This window comes from Thamnophis sirtalis, unplaced genomic scaffold (assembly GCF_051295495.1).
Source record: "Thamnophis sirtalis isolate CommonGarterSnake01/CBP01778 unplaced genomic scaffold, rThaSir2_p1.2 scaffold_6, whole genome shotgun sequence".
Taxonomy (NCBI): domain Eukaryota; kingdom Metazoa; phylum Chordata; class Lepidosauria; order Squamata; family Natricidae; genus Thamnophis; species Thamnophis sirtalis.
In genome coordinates this window covers 50,463,223-50,480,400 of record NW_028261386.1, presented here as the reverse complement: position 1 = coordinate 50,480,400, position 17,178 = coordinate 50,463,223, and the positions used below count along the sequence as shown (strand labels likewise).

Below are 17,178 nucleotides of genomic sequence, written 5' to 3'. Positions count from 1 at the left end.
CGGCGGCGGCGGAAGTGAGTGAAGGGGCAGTATAGGAATTTCCTGTGACGTCCCGGCCCAGACTCCATTAGGCTGCAGCTAGGCAGAAGAGCCTCAAACCGACCAGCTAGGGGAGAGGAGCGGGTTGTGTGCCTGGGGCTGCCAGGCGGGGGCTGTTTCGGGCCGCGTTCTCTGGCGGGACCGTAGAAAGGGTAGCAGCAGCTGCTGCTGTCTAAGAGCCGCGGGGAGAGGAACAGCTCCCCGTTCCTTACCCCGCCACCTCCCCCATCCCACCCTACCCCCTCCTCCCCTTCCTCACTCCCCCCCCCCCGGCTTCCCACCACGGCCGCTCTCGGCGAGGAAACTCTGGCCTCCGCTTCCTCCTCCTCCGACTCGGACACCGGCGGAGCCTCCCCGCCACCGCGGAAGAAAGCGCGGGCTTCCCCGGCGGCGGCGGCGGAGGGAGCAGGAGAGCCCGGGGCTTCCGCGGGCAGAGCAGGCCTCACCTCGTCTTCATCCCCCTCGCTCTCCTGCGGGCTTGCCCCCGCGGCTGCCACCCCCCTCAGAGCCAGCGGCAGCGCCATGCAGGCCAACGGAGCAGGAGGGGGTCAGCAGCAACAGCCGCCGCCGCCGCCGCCGTCGTCACAGGGTCCGGATCTGGGCTGCCTCAACGCCCAAAACGGCGAGGCCTCGTCGGGATTGACCACTGGAGAGCAGTTAGCTCACGCCAATGGGTTGCTGCCGTCGGCCAACAACGGCGACGGCGGTGGCGGCTCGAGTGTCAATAATGGGGTCTCGGCCCCCGGTGGCTCCGCGCTTGAGATGGGGGGAGGCAGCGGTGTCGGCGTCGGCAACAGTGCCCTGAAGAAGAAGAAGCGGCTTTCGCAATCCGATGAGGACGTGATCCGGCTCATCGGGCAGCACCTCCACGGCTTGGGCCTCAAGTAAGTGGGGCGAGTAGGTGTTGCGATTCCTCCTGCCTCCCAAATAATGCGTAGGCTTAAACCTGAGGAATGTGTGGTGGGTGGGATCGTCCGGAGGATGACTTTGCCCACCATGTTATACTTCCAGCCCCCTTCCTCGGCTGGCCCTTTTTTGGGGTGGGGTGGGGGGGGGAGAGGGAGATTTCGAGAGTAGATGGATGGTATTCCTCTTGCTTATATCTGTTTTCGTAGGAAGCAACATCGGATGATTGTTTGGCGAGAATATGGATCTAGGTTTGTGTTGATGAGAACAATAACTCTGACAGATTTGTTTATTTTAAAGATCAATTATATGCCTAAGGGGGGAAAAAGGCCAACATTATGTATGTTGATCTATTCTTCTCCAATGGGAAGATTTTTTTGTTCACATTGATGTTTTACGGTTTAATAACAAAGACAGAAATGTGAGGGATAAATAAAAACAGTGAATGAGTGAGGCAGTGAGACGACAGGGCCTATTTTTCAGGCCTAGTCCAGTGTGAACTTCGTTTTAAGAGAACACATAGATTTTCTATGAGGCCCAACAGCACATTATTTAAAGGCAAATAAATTACAGAGGTTACATTGGTAAAATAGCATTTTGAATATAATAGTGTATGAAAAATTTTCAGATAGGTCTAATACAGAAGCATTTTAGATTACAGCAAAACATCCCTACAAATCTAGATAGATGTTCTATCATTTTAAACTAAAATTTTAAACTCTAGATTGGTAGTATTAAAATTGAACTTGAATATACCTGTGTCTAACCCCTTGGAATGTACTTAAAATTAATGTCTAATATGTTGACTCTTATGTAGCTTGCAGCACTGCAGTACTTTGAGCTGAGTAATAGGCATGCACTGGAATGGGGGAGGGTGAAAAGCAAATAAACATGGTACATCAGTAATTTGGATTACTAAAACAAACCTGAGAATTGTGTATCATAATAGCAGCTAGTTTAATTTTGAGAATATATATTTACATAGTGTATCCTTGGAAAACTAAGGTCTTCATTTGAATCACTGCAGGAATAGGTTGATATTAATTTAGAACACAGAATAAAAATGGGATTGACAGAAGTCAAGTTTATAGCAAGAGGCAAACCTTTGTTAGCATTTTAGGAAAACAGTATTGTTCATTTTAAATAATTGGGAAAGTAAGAATATAGGTTTATGGATTATTAAGTAAAGAATTTCCTGACAGTATTTCTTTATCATGAAAATAGTACAAAAATATGTCATATTTGCTAGAATTTATTGAGAAAGCCCAGGTATTTTTTGTTATATATTTTAAACATGTTGTACTAAGGCTACACTGGATGGCTTATCTATAAGGATAAGAATAAAGACTGGTCAACTTTTTAAGAACACTATGCCTCTCTCTCACAGCCAGACTGTTGATCTTCTCATGCAAGAGTCAGGATGTCGTTTAGAACACCCTTCTGCCACCAAATTCCGCAATCATGTCATGGAAGGAGAATGGGATAAGGTAATAAAAGAGTCATAAGGTTGCCTAATTGTAACAGTGATTGCAACCTTATGCATAGTATCTTAAAGGTAAACCCAATCTGTTCATTACAATGAGGCTTAATTCTCAGTAAACAAAAATAAATTAGGTTATTAATGTATAGATAATATAGTATATTTCACCACCTTTGGTTTTCCTTTTCTTATTTCTCTTAATTGTTTTTAACATTGCATTTTCTAGGCTGAGAACGACCTGAATGAACTAAAGCCATTGGTGCACTCTTCTAATGCAATTGTGGTAAGAGAGGCTCTTCAGTAAACTCTATATATAAAGAATATATTTTAATAGTTTAAGTTAAGATGTGCATGCTTAGTTGATATATGTATGTAAAGAGTAACATATTTTTCAATTTTCAATTAAAAAATGAAAAAGCTTATGCTTCTTATGCAAACTTTGAACATTCTGATGTAACAATGTAGCTAAAAACATGTATCATTGAGATTTGCTAAACTAACAGCTAAGTAATACAGTTTTTACATTTTACTTTCTAATGAAATCATTGGTTTGGCTTGTGAAGTTTAGAAGCATGGTTATTGTACAGGGTTTGCATATTTGCAGTTACCTAAAATGTCATTTTGCTTTTCACTTAATAAAACACACAAAAAAATGATCATTTTAGTGGTAACTAAGGGCTGTAACGTATAGAATTATGTATCAATTATGTAATTAACAGCATATTAAAGAGACACTAAAACTATTTCTGCTACTCATTTCTTGGTATGTTTTTTTGTTTTGGGCTTACATTTGATAAAAGTGCAGCATATTTTCCTCTGATTCAAGTGGAAAATAGCCCTGTTTCTAAAAACAGGAATTTACTGATGTCTGCTTAGCTTTCTTGAGGTTTCTCTGTTATCAAAAGGATACTTTTTCTGTTCTTTGCACCCTCCCACTTCACGAAGGAAGTGGTGTGCAAAACAGATGTTTTGTTAAATTTTTCTTCACTGTAAAAGTATATATTGTTTTACTCAGTCTGAAGCCTAATCAAGTTAAATCTTTTCTTGCAAGCAAATACTTTCGTATATGCTTTCCTATAGGTAGATGATAATGTAAATGTAGTATACAAAAAAGCATACATACTGTACTAAAAAGTGAAGAGGTCATCTAAGGTCTAATAAAAAAATTGCAAAATACACCTTTTGTAAAACGCGGTTTTTTGTAAAAGTTAAAATAGTTCTTTATGGATTGCTATCCTTTCACTATTTTGAACATCATCTTGTTTAAGCAAGCTCACATGCCAGTTTCCAAGCATCCGAATTCTGATCACATACCAAAGGAATGTGGCACTGGTCATTAGTGTGAAAACCGGTCATAAGTCCCTTTTTTCAATGCTGTTGTAATTTCAAATGGTCACTAATCAAATGGTTCTAAGTTGAGGACTACCTATAAAAGTTGTAATAGCTGTAGATATTTTGGATTTTTATAAGAGTTTCCAGATAAAACTATTTGAACTCAAATTATTTGATGTTGCATATTCTAATTTTCTAAATGTTTAGAAGCAAGACTTGCTGTTCTTGGGAGGCTTATTACTAAATACGAAATTAAAGGTTTATAATGAATTCTGAATTTTATCAATTTATCTAGGCTCTCCTTTTTTTCTTCTCATTTCAAACAATGGTTATAGAAATGAAAGTGGACATTTAAATGTCAAGACAACCAATGCTCATTAAAGAAAGTCTAAGTTAAAGTATCCCATATTGTTAGTTGTCCAGTTTTTGAATGCATTTAGTAAAGGGTATGTATCAATTATAATCTTACATGAATTCATTTTTGTGTGATTTCCTAGCATCTTGTTTCATAACAGCATTGAAGAATTAGGAATGTGCAAAATGCTTCAAAGTCGAATCATTTTGAATTCACAAAGTCCCATTTCAAGTGTGAAATGGCTATTGTGAATATTAAAGAAATGTTCTGAGTTTAAACCACTGTTATGGACATAGGATATTTCTTAAGCAGTTAAACACCCCGATTTGCCAACCAAAATGGTGCTTTGAGTTTGAAATAATTCAAGTTGAAATCTATTACATATTTTTAAGAAACAGCTAGATAAAACCACATCATGCTAATAACATTGACAACCAGGTTCTTCAAGGAATTCCACAAGTAAAGCATGCAATCATCACTAATACTCTGGCATTGTTTGGTATCTATTTTTTATATCTATTATTTAGTTTATTGCCAGATCAGTATTTTTAATCCTGATCTAACAACAAGAGCACTTTTAGGACTGCAGAACTTACATTTGGATGAATGAAGTAGAAAACAATGATGAACTTCAGTGACATTTCTCTATTCTTCTATCCATCTGCTTTGATGAGACCTGTAGAAGCTTGGCAGGGCAGTTTCTTAAGGAGTCCACTTGTAGCATTGTTACCATATTTTATATTATTTTATTTTAAGACAAAGCAAGCAACATTGAAGAGGGGGCACAGCACACTTAGCATTGCCATGCCACATAAATGTCTAACAAGATCAATAAGATTTGGTTTCCCGTAACAATTTTTAAACACAGCTCATCAGTAAGGGCCACAACTAGTTTGGAAGTCATACATAAAATATGTATTCTTCGAGAGAAAATGAGAGCTTCCACACATCCCTGCCTTTAGTGGTTAGGTGAATTTTGTAAATATATCCAGCTGGCAGTTCTTCGCAATTTTATTCACAAATTGACATCTACATAAGCTATTGCTTAATATAGCACCCCAAACAATTCTTTAATATCTGCTATTGGACTTCTTGTGGGACAGTTGATTTGGTTCCCCTGCATTATTTAGAGCAACTGCTTCAAAAGTATTGTTTTGCCAATTCATTTGTCTTTGTTTTTGGTGTATTTAAGTCTTTTGCCAAGAAATATGTAAAATCAGTTCTTGTACGTTGAGATCCTTTTAAGTTGTTCATCTTGGATGCATTTGTAATATGAATAATAGTAAGGCTGGTAAGCATTTGAAATTAGTTGTGCTGATATTTGTAAATATATAGCAGTGCTTGCTCCATGAGTACACGTCCCATATTAAAGAATTATTGTGAGTATTGCCTCACATATTCATCAATTTATTTCCTGTAAACGCTGTAATGGGTTGAGTGTCCCCTGGTTGAAGTGATTGAACCATATTAATGAAACATCAGTTATATGGAAAGGGTTCGGTATGTTTTGTATTAGTAGTTTATTGCTGTTTTTATTACAAAATTATTTATGCCTTTCTGTGTGATGGGAATTTATTTTTGTGGCTGTATGTGATATGCTAGATCTTGTAGTATAGGTGATGTTGAAACAATACTATTGAAAAGGTCTGAAATAGACAGTGATCATAATATTAAAAATGGTGCAGATGGACCTCTGTCAGAATACTGTATTTTGAGGATGGATCTAACTGATCAGGCAAGTTAATTTGCCAACTGTTTCTTTAGCAGTACTGAATATGTGCACTTATAAAAATAGAACAGTAAGAATATGTGTTAAACTACCAAAATATTTTTGTTCAGCTATGCAAATTCCAAAGTCACATGTCTACCCAGTGACAGGAAAAAAAAAACACATGATGACATACATGCTAATCTAAAATATATACATATTACCTTCAGCATCTTCAAAGCAGGAACAGTTCTAATAATAAAGCTTCAGTTCAATATATAAACTTTGCAAGCAAGGCAAGCACACAAAATACAAACCTAATGTCAATCATAGGAACTTTATACTTACAAAATTATAATTTTATAAATGATAAAATAAAAATATTAACACTGAGGTCCTTTAATGCTTACTTTCATGATTATATTTTAGCCAAATAAAAAGTACTCTCAGGACTCGAAACATATTCCTCAAATTATCAGAATTGTGAGTCAGTGTTCTACTCACATCTTGTTTATATGGAACCTTGCTTAAATATCGTATCTTGCACAAATCTCCTTTGTCACTTCATTCTGTAATTATTCATTGATTTTTATACTTTTAAAGTATGATAAGTTACCAGATCTGTTAACTTTTATTTCTACTAGCAAGCAGAACATATAATCAGTTATATTTATGATTATATCTTAAAACTATGTCAGTTTTTTAAAAACCAAAGAAAAAAATTAAATTTTTTTTACTATCTTGTAGATAAGAAATATCTTTATAATTCCATAAATTATTTTAAACCCACTATTAATCTTTCAGATGTACAAATTTGGGTAATTGAAATAATTTTAAAATGCATTTATGTTTTAGGACACTATTCTATAAAATGTAGTAGGGAGGGAAATTACTTATAAATAAACATGGTGCAAATATGTTCATGGTCTGATATAATTGTGAGAAGCAGGACAGAAGTCCCTTGTCAAATATAATTTGTTCTAGTTGTTCATTCACATGTGCATCATAGCAATTGCTTTCCATAATAGCATTTTTACTTGTGGAGTATGCCTCCTTAGTAAACACTGGAGAGATTGTTGGAAAGAGCACAATTCTTCCAGATACTTCATCAATTTTAAATAGATAGATGAAAGGGTTTCACATTGTGAAAAGATTTGTAAGTGAAAATTTATTTTCCTTCTCTTTATATATGGTTGTAAGAAGTATTAGTGAGGTATGCAGATTCTGAAGTGGAACAATTAATACCATTTCTCCCATTATTTAAGATATATTAGTGAGGTCTACAATCTCAAATAATTTGCAGATTCTGAAATGGAACAATTAATATCTTTTCCATTATTTACGAGACAGGGAATATCAGTGTAGATGTTTCATTATGTAAATGTTTGTGGAACTATGAGTAATATATTTAATTGTGATTTTAAAATGTCTTATAAGCTGCCCTGGAAAGGCTTTGTTATGAAGGGTGGTGTTCACATTTTAAATAAACAAACATGTTGGCCTAGTTCTTGCATAACAGCATGATGTTTTTGTTTGCTTTTGGCTTGAATAACATGTGAACTAACTTACTATTGTTTGGCATGATGTACAAATCAGTTTACCATAATTTTTTCAACAAACCATAGCTAACAAATTCTGGGTTAGTAGTATCAAAAAAAGGAACCTTTAAAAAAAATCATTTACTTTAGGCTTAGTTTAATAGCTTGATCATATAAATTTGAAAAATTTATAAAGTTGAAAAAAGCTATAATTTACATGAATGCAAATTTAAGTGAATGGTGTAATCTTTCCTGAAGTTTAAGTTTAAAAATAGATGTCTGTAGGGAGGCTAAAGAATGAAAAAATGGCAAGCACACAATACTACCATATTTCTTACTTCAAGGTTCTTCAGTATTTTGTTTGGAAATTTGCTATAATGGTGTGAGTACTATCAGAAAAGGCTGTTGTGGAAGATACAGCCAGTTACAAAAGCACTTCTATAATGATATCTTTTTCCTCTTAGGTCCCAATTTCTCATTAGGACTCCCTCTTGATATTTTTTAATATATTTTCTTATTTTTGTCCTTGCTCTAGGCTGATGAGGACATTTCCAAGCAAAGAGATACATAGCCATCATTATTTTATTTTCTAAAAAAGCAAATGGATCTCATTTGGCCCTTAAACACTTTCTCTTTAAAAACAAGTTGTCTGTATTTACATTGGCACATCTGAGTACCATTTTAGGAATCTCATTAAATAAGTCTTAATTAGTTTTGGAATACTTTCCCAGACAATATAATAAAATTTTCTTTGGCACATCATGATGCCAGTAGACAACATGGAAACACTAACATCAATAGAAAAATTTCCACATACTATACAGATTAAATGAAAAGTAAATTTTAAAAGTTTCAGAGTAAATAGAGCCTCAAGAAATGTTTCCAGATTTTATTGATTCCACATAAACAATGTAGAATTTTCAAGGTTGAGATTTATTGATCTTTCAGGTAAATTATTTTATTTTACCTTGCCTCTACAGGTACGTAATTTTTGCAGTTTTACAGTAAATATGTCATTTTTCTTAATTCAGAATCTGAACTTTCCAAAAATCCTAGTTGTGATTCTCAGAATCCTCCCAAAATTAGTCATCGATTTGTAATTGAAAGTTGTACTCAAAACCCAGGAGAAAATATTGTATGAAATAGATTTTTCATTTCTGCTTTAATTTGGGTTATTGTGATTTTATTACTTTTTAATCTCTTATCCTTGTGGTTTGTACTACAAAGAATCTTTCAAATGTTTTTTTTAACATGGGCAATAACAATGCAATCTGTTAGCTTCTACATCTTGTATTGTCAGCTGATACAGTATGTGAACCAATCCATTTTGGGGTTTTTTCATCTTGTGACTTAGCTGTAGATTGCTATTTTACCTTGTTTCCCTAAATAGAAGAAAGCTTTATAAAAGATTTGGGACAAGTTGTTATGATTCAAGTCTTTTCTGGTTGCTGTGTGAATTATTTACATTTAATCATGTTGTCTCAGAGACTGCCTGGACAAGACATTGCAGTTTTCTTGGCAACATTTTTCAGGAGTGTTTGGCCATTTCCTTCCTTCCCTGTGAGAAAGTGACTGGTTCAAGAGCTCCTAGCTGGCTCTATGGCAAAGACAGTACAATACTAGAAATCAGGTTTCCCAGTTTCTAGCCTGCTTACCTTAACCACTTTTTAGAATGAAATTTGTCCAGCCTGACAGGTTTTTGCACTGCTTTTCTAACTATTTGCTCTGGTGGAGGTCATGTTTTTGTATCGCTATTAATTGTAAAGGTACGTTATAACAATAGATTATTTTTAAATTATATTCATATTAGATCAAATATGATACTCTTATGTTAGGACTATAAAAATCAAACATGGTTTCTAATGATACTGAATTTATCATAAAATACAAAACTTACAATCAAACATGTATTTTTATTCATTTGTCTTTCATTAAAAAGGTGTAAATAATTCTCCAAAGTAGAAAAGCTAGGTGGCAAATACAGTAGAGCCAAAAGTTTCAAGAAACCATGCTTTTTATAGAAACTGTGAAAATTCTTAGTATAGATTTCTATACAAATTGTAGAGCAGTAATTCCATTAAAATATAAACCATGTACTATATACAGATAATCCTCACTTAACAATGGTAAATTGGAACCATGAAATTTCTGTCACCAAGCTATATGGTTGTGAAACATGATGTGACATGATGGCATGGCTTAACAACAGAAATACTGACACTTCCAGTTGCTGACGTTAAGTGATTACTGCAGTCATTAAGTGAGAACATAATGTGGTTGTTGTGTGCAACCTGCTGGCTTCCCAATTAACTTTGCTGGTAGGAAACCAGCAAAGAAGGTCACTAATGGTGATCACATGACAGCAAGGATATTACAGCATTGTAGTTGTGATCATGTAACTGGGGCTGCTGCAACTTACATAAGTATGATGGCCACTTGTAACTATGACTTATTCAGCACTCTCATAATTTTGAATAATTGCAAAATAAATGATTGTTAAATGAGAACTCACGTGTAGCATCAGGCAAATATTTGTATGAAAGTATTGTATAGTCCTCATTCCTTGTGGAAAGCACACAAATCATTGTCTTGCACAAGCAGTTTTATCCCCTTCCTAATATTGAGGCACATTATTACTTTAGAATAGCACCTCCCAGCCATTATTATACAGTCATACCTTTGCACTCAACTACTTCAAAACTCTTCAAATTTGGTATTCAACCCATTTTGAAGCAGAAATCTTGTCCCAGCACTCATCTTTCTCCTGGTATTTGATGTTTAGAGAAGAACTTGCTGACATCAGCTGCCTCATGACTCGTTATTTCTTCTGGCCGAAATAGCGGGTCACATGGTAAGTCGTGATTTTCTTGGTACCCGTTATTTTTAGTATTCATCACGTCTTCCAGAAAGAATTACGAGTAACGAGGTATTGTGATACAATAAATGACGTAATTAAACTCATTTGCATAATTTATTTAATTTTTAAAACTCATTTAAACTTAAATCATGTGAAAGAAAAGAGTATGAGTCGCATGAAGACATTTATTTACTACTACTGCTGCTGCTAAATCTCCTTGGAATGTTGTTATACAGGTTTCTCCTATATAACTTCATATAGAAATCCAATTAGTGTATTTCAGGTCATGATATTGTTTCCTGTTTATAATTTGTGTTCTTCCTAAACAAATGTACAATGTGATTGAGTTAACAATTAAAATTTTACTTAGAAATAATTAAAAGCTTTAATACTGCCTAGGGGTATATTGTAAACTTCTGGTCCCATTTGGTATCACAGTTAATGTGATACCCACTTGAAGACATAGCATTTGTAAAATATAAACTTCTTTGTATAGCTATAAAAGTACGCAAGCAGGCTAAGCAGAATTATTTATTGGACATGTAAAGTGGTTACATGGAAAGATGGTGAACAAAGCAAAAATTGAGATAGGGAGTGCAGTAAAAATGGGGGAAAATTCTGTAATTGTGACCCATGGGTTGTATAGCTGTACTTAGTAGAAATTGGATGAAATATGGGGGATGAAGTGTAGGTGTTAATACTATTTCATATTGTATCAAAATTATACATGAGCTATAATGATTATAGTTTCTCAGGTATGGAATATAAAAGTGCTAATTTTCTTTTGAGTAATAATCAAGTAGTGTTTATTAACAGACATTCAGAAAAAGAAAAGTTCCTGATCTTATGAGTTTCTGAATGTTAGAATAACATGCCTTTTCCGAACTTAGCACACAATTACTTTGAAATAGAGTCTTCTTATGATTACTCAGCAGTGACTAATATTTGGGTTCAGAGATCATTTATATTTCCAAGATTTTGATACAGGATCTAATATTTGGACTGATTTGGACTCTTTTTCAGAATAAAACTTATTTGTGTATCATAATTAATTCCTTTTCATTTAATAAAGCGATATATACTTGATGGTTGAGGAGCTGCAAGATTTTGGTGTTTTCAACTCTATGTATTTAGAAGCAAATATGATTATTACTGTGTTTCCCCCCAAAATAAGACAGGGTCTTATTTTCTTTTGACCTCCGAAATAAGCACTTGGGATTATTTTTGGGGAGGTCTTATTATTTTTGAGGTGCAGAAGGCAACAAGCATGGTCACCTCATGGCTGTTGCTGTGTTACAATATTTTCATGGAGGGCTTATTTTCGGGGAAGGGCTTATTTTAGTGCATGCGCTCAAAAGCCCAATTGGGCTTATTATCTGGGGAGGTCTTATTTTCAGGGAACAGGGTATTAGGGTTACGTAGCACTTTGTATTTAATTCCAAATGACTGCTTTGGAACATGTGGAAATATGAATATAGCACTTGTCTGCAACTTATTAAAACAACTGTTTTTCCCCCTGTTTTTTTATAAGTTTCATTTGGAATTCAAAGCACTGTATAGGCCTTTCATACAAATGGGAATAGGTTTGGGCAAAAGTCATGCATGTTTCCATTTTAAAAAATGCAATGTAATGTGACTGAAATAAGAGAATCTTAACTTTGGAAGGCGTACTGTTTCTCATTATATAGAAACTTTCTTTTGTACATGTATTTGTGTTTGGAGAAGGAAAAATATGTCTTATGCACATTTAAAAGCATAGGTTCTTTATCAATATTAAGGTCTTGAAAGGTGGGTGTTTAAAAGTTTTACCCCATCAGTTATGGTTTTTGTAACAAAATGGATGCAGATATCTGTGAACCTTATTTCATTCATAAAACAATTGCATCATGAAACAGGAGAAAGTTATGCTGAAGTGATGTGTTGCTGTTGCTGTTGTCTTTCTGGGCTTCCCAATAGCTAAATGGATCCTCTTGAACAATGCCACAGTGAGGCAGGATCTGGAGACTTGTTTTGTTTTACTGATTTAGTAACTTTATCAAAAGTCAAAGTAATCATTGCCCGAGTCCCAAGACTTCAGTTTATGCTGTATGTTTCCCTGAACATTACCAAGCAGTAGTAAGGTTATGATTGCTAATAAATATAGACACTTGAAGCTGTTCTCATTTCTTTTGTATTTAAAAATTAAGCCTATGATACTGCTGCTGTTAGCTGAATGTGGGATTGAGTTTCAGGAATAGTTACAACTATGAAGTCTGACAGTGACTGGTTACAAGTATTTGAAGTAATCTTCACAGCCCAAGTCCCATTTTATTTTACTTTTAAAGGAAGGGTGACTGCTCTAAAAAGGCTTGAGTTTAGCATCATGCCTGGTCTTCAGGCAAATATGGTACCACCAGTGGCATTGTGGTGGATAATGCTGAAAAAGTAACTAGTGCTGTGGGAAGATCTCTTCCCTCTACATAAGCAGAGGCGGTGATTAACCTAAAAGTTCAGAAAGGAAATGGCAGTAACATTTCTGCCAATCAATTCTTCTGTGTTGGGGTCTGGAGGTCAAGATGCGGAGGAAGAGAAGCTGCCCCATCTGAATCTGAGTCAGTGACACATGGTGTTAATATGGAACCAATGTTGCAGCAAATTATCTGCTATCGCCAAAGCCAGCATCATACTATGGGCCAAAAGATAGCATAGTGTATGACAGCAGCAAACTATGGGCCAAAGGATAGCATAATGTACTTGAAGATCTATGCTGTGTTATCTAGGACTATTTTGAGACCTGGATCTTCAGGGGAAAAGACATTGGATTGATGCTGAAAATATTAAGCATCTCTTTAGATATAATCCATTTGTCTTTTACTCTTCTGAAGCATCAAACAACTCATGTGTCCAACTAGTGACAAGTAGCCAACTTGAAGCTGGTCTGAAGGCATCCTATATAGTAAGTGCTACTGCACAGGTAATGGCTTTGTGTGACCGGCTGTTCAACATGGTGGAGGATGCTAGATTCCAGAACCAATTCCATCTATTTTACTGTGATTATCAGATTCCCTCAAGCAACTATTTCAGCAATGGTTGATACCCTTTTTGAGTAAGTGTAGTAGAGAGGAAGTTTTAGAACTGCCGCAAGCAGTAAGTTCTGGACATTTAGTCTTTAACCCAGTCTAGGTGAGATTATGTATACATTTCTAACTTCTCTTTGTATACTAGTAGGGATGGGATGAGAATGGACATGGAGAATAGGTCTAACAGGTAGAGGTTTATCAGGAATAGTTTGTTGACATCAGTTGTATTGTTTATTCAACAACTTGGTCCTTGCACTATCTGAGTTGCAGTGGGATTGATCCACCTTCTCTGTGAAAGCTTCAGTGTACCATATCCCTTCCCTGAAGTCTGATTTTATGCTTACTGGTGATAATATAAAATGAGCTTATATTAAGATAGTTTGCAGAGGAGCATGTAGTATGAGCATTTAAATATTATTGGTCATGGATAGTTAGAAATTGGACAAAGATAATTTAATTTGAATGTTGAATGACCTCTAACAATATAAATCAGTGCATCTTTTCAGTATTGAGGCTTTTCAAACCACCCACTTATCATGAAAGTGTACCTATTTCTATTTTTAAAGGATAAGTAAAAAGGTGTATATATCTTGTTTAGATTCAAATGTTTTCTGAAACTTCAGTCAGCCTTTTCTCCCCACCTGATCTGCTGCTTTCTGTCATGTCAGAAGATGAAGTTTTTGCTGCTGCAACAAAAATATCTAGAATATCTGGAGGATGGTAAAGTTTTGGAGGCACTTCAAGTTCTGCGTGGTGAATTGACACCGCTGAAGTACAACACTGAGCGCATTCACATCCTTAGTGGGTAAGTGTTTTAGACTGAAATTTATACATACTTGAAATTATACCTGCATAGTTGGATGCCAAGCATAGGGCAAGTCTGTGGAGATGTCTAGGAAGTGAACTTATCCTGTTATCTGGAAACAATTTGATCCTGTTGGATCCAAGTAGATGGGCAAGGTCTTTTGGACTGTTGTGCCTCTGGTGAATTAGATCCATGTTCTTCTTGGCTGGCCGAGACCGCTTAGGGAGAGGTCATAATTTCCAAGTGATGGGGAATTCATCCTTGATTGAGGTGGTTTCCAACTTCTTTTAAAGAGGCACTGATGTGCCCTCATCGCAAAAAGCCATCAATGGACTCTACCATTCTGGACAATTTTTGTCCAGACTCCCATTTTCTCTTTTTAGGGAAGGTGGTTGAAAAGGTAGCAGCCTTGCAAATCCAGAGAATCCTAGGTGAAACCGATTACTTGGACCTCTCTCAGTCGAATTTCAGGCCGGGATATGGGACAGAAATGGCATTGGTCATAGTTTTGGATGATTTCTGCCAGGAGCTTAATGGGGATTGTGCAACCTTGTACATCCAGCCTTGCTATTCTTGACAGCTTTTGATACCATAAACCATGATATCCTTGGCTCAATTTAGGGAGTTGGAAATGGGGGGCACAATTTTATGCTGGTTCACCTCCTTCCTCTGAGGCCGGTCCCAGGTGTAACACAGGGAGTGAGAAGTCCAGCCCACAGCTGTTTTTTGGTGGGATTCTGCAGGACTCGATGCTCTCTCCATTTCCATGTCCATCAAACCACTGATGAGATCAATCATCATGACAGGATGAGGTATCAGTACTCACTTATACATCTTCATCCCAGGAGGGAATTAAGTAATACTGTGGATGTTCTTTTTCGGTGCTCAAAGACAGCAAGGCCTGGATGGGGAAGATCAGGCTTTTGCTGAACTTTGGAAAGACAGAATGGCTATGGGTAGGGGGCTCCTCAATATTCAGGGGTTTATTAGTTTGGTTTCAGATGAGGTTGCACTGCATTAACCAGTAAGCAGTTTGGTGGTCCTTCTGGATTCATGATTCCTGCTTCAGGTGCAGGTGGCAGTTGTGGCTGGGGTGTGGGTGGATTTTGCTCAGCTTCATGTTGTGCCGCAGTTATGCCCCTTCCTGGACCAGGAGGCACTTATTTCGATCGCTCACATTGATTACATACTTGAATTCCCTTTGAGTTTTATCTTTTTACTAGCTGAATACTCATGCTCCACTACGAAATTATGTGATCAGGCTTAATAAATTGACACTTGAAAATTAATGAGTAGTTACCATCGGCCTCTCCCCCTCTCTCCCTCAGGCTTGCCCCACAGAAACCTCCCCTATCCTATCCCCTTCTCTCCCTCAGCCTTGCCCCACAGAAACCTCTCCTTTCTAATCACCTTCTCTCCGTCAGGCTTTCCCCACAGAAGCCTCCCCTATCCTATTCCCTTCTCTCCCTCAGCCTAGCCCCACAGAAACTTCTATCTTATCACCTTCTCTCCCTCAGGCTCCTCTCCAAACTCTCAGCCAGCATGCTGGATGAGTCACGGCTGGCCACGCCAACATCCAAGTTTTCAGGTTGGGAGGGGGAGTAGAACTCCTAACTTCTTGGCATCAGAGCATGTTAATAATAATATATGAAGTACTAATACTCTGATGGTCATTTCGAAAAAGCTTTTGTTACCGAGCACCTAGAAGCCAAGAGGAACATACGTGCCAAATTTCAAGTTTGTAGGCTTTATGATTCTGGAGATTTCATGATTCCTGCGTGAGTGTTTTTGTATTCATATATATAGATAGTACTTTAAACTACTTATATGATAAATTTATTTGAACATTGCAGATTAATCTGTTTCGGCATATATTAAAGCATACTTAATATTCAGACTCCTGTGTTGAACAGCTCCTTCATTAAATCAGTCTCTTGTTTCTGACTATATAGAAACTGTACCCTGAGCATTGATTCATATCAATTTAGTATATAGTTCCAGATTGCTTAATCCTTGTGTTTCTTTTCAATATACAGATATCTGATGTGTAGTCATCCAGAAGATTTGCGCACAAAAGCAGAATGGGAAGGAAAAGGAACAACATCAAGATCTAAACTCTTAGACAAGCTCCAAAGTAAGAAAAAATAGTTTCAAAGGGACATGTATATCCCTGTCTAGATTTCCAGCATATTTCATTCTGAACAGAAAAATCTTAATCTGAAAGTATAAATTCATGAGATGATTTGTACCTGTGAAGTCGGAGGTGATAGACTACAGCGAAGTGGCAGTTTCCCAGGAAAGGGTAGGGGGGCAGTGACAAGACAAGAGACAAAGCATACTAGAGCTGGATCAGAAATAGGAAGAGAGTTAACCACTTCCTAAAATCTCCCAAAGTATGTATGTTAGATGAGAGTAGAATAGATTTAGTTTAGCAAGATTCTGACTTGATGTGAGCAAATGAAGAACTGAACTTTGGATGGATTGTTCTGTATCATTCTTGGGTTGGGCCTGACAATTAATTATTGTCAGTCTGCTTTCACTTCGGTGCTCATAAAGACAGAGTAGAACTAACTACGTGTTTGTTATGCTATCAAATTAAGCGTTATTTTTCCCAGTAGAATGGAGAAACGCATAATTTTCCTTCTCTGAAATATTCCCACTTTTACAATTCCTAAATCTGTTTTGGAGAGTTGGGAGATTAGGACATGTTAGAGAGTAAAGGGTGCAGTGAAGAAGAAAATGCCATTATGTGAACAGAATCTTATAGAATGATAATATTTAATTTGTTATCTAGGTGTCTTTGGCTTAAATAGGTTAGACACGTATGTGGAAAGTTTACTTCACAAATTTGGTTTTTTAAAAAAATGAATTGATTGCACTGAAATTGCCTTTTTATTTATTTAAGCTTACCTACCCCCATCAGTGATGCTCCCCCCAAGGCGTCTGCAGAATCTGCTTCGTCAGGCTGTAGAGCTACAACGGGACCGATGCCTCTATCACAATACTAAACTTGATAATAATCTAGAATCTGTATCACTACTCATAGACCATGTTTGCAATAGGTGAGTTTTTTTTTAATTTTAAGGCCAATTAATCTTT

General features: G+C 36.7%; 1 protein-coding gene across 5 annotated transcripts in view; it reads left to right on the top strand.

Moving 5' to 3' along the window:
- Positions 1-229: 229 nt before the first annotated feature.
- The window catches only part of WDR26 (WD repeat domain 26), a 37,520-nt gene continuing 20,571 nt past the window's right edge, over positions 230-17,178 (top strand). Inside the window, exons 1-7 of one of the 5 annotated variants that reach the window (XM_087717848.1) lie at positions 230-923; positions 1,155-1,196; positions 2,333-2,432; positions 2,652-2,708; positions 13,943-14,079; positions 16,116-16,213; positions 16,985-17,141. In XM_087717848.1, coding sequence (XP_087573974.1) covers positions 562-923; positions 1,155-1,196; positions 2,333-2,432; positions 2,652-2,708; positions 13,943-14,079; positions 16,116-16,213; positions 16,985-17,141 — 953 coding nt within the window. In that variant the 5' untranslated portion in view covers positions 230-561. The remainder of the gene's footprint in view (positions 924-1,154; positions 1,197-2,332; positions 2,433-2,651; positions 2,709-13,942; positions 14,080-16,115; positions 16,214-16,984; positions 17,142-17,178) is intronic. The other 4 variants (XM_014071161.2, XM_014071159.2, XM_087717847.1 and 1 more) reach the window with 4 other exon arrangements.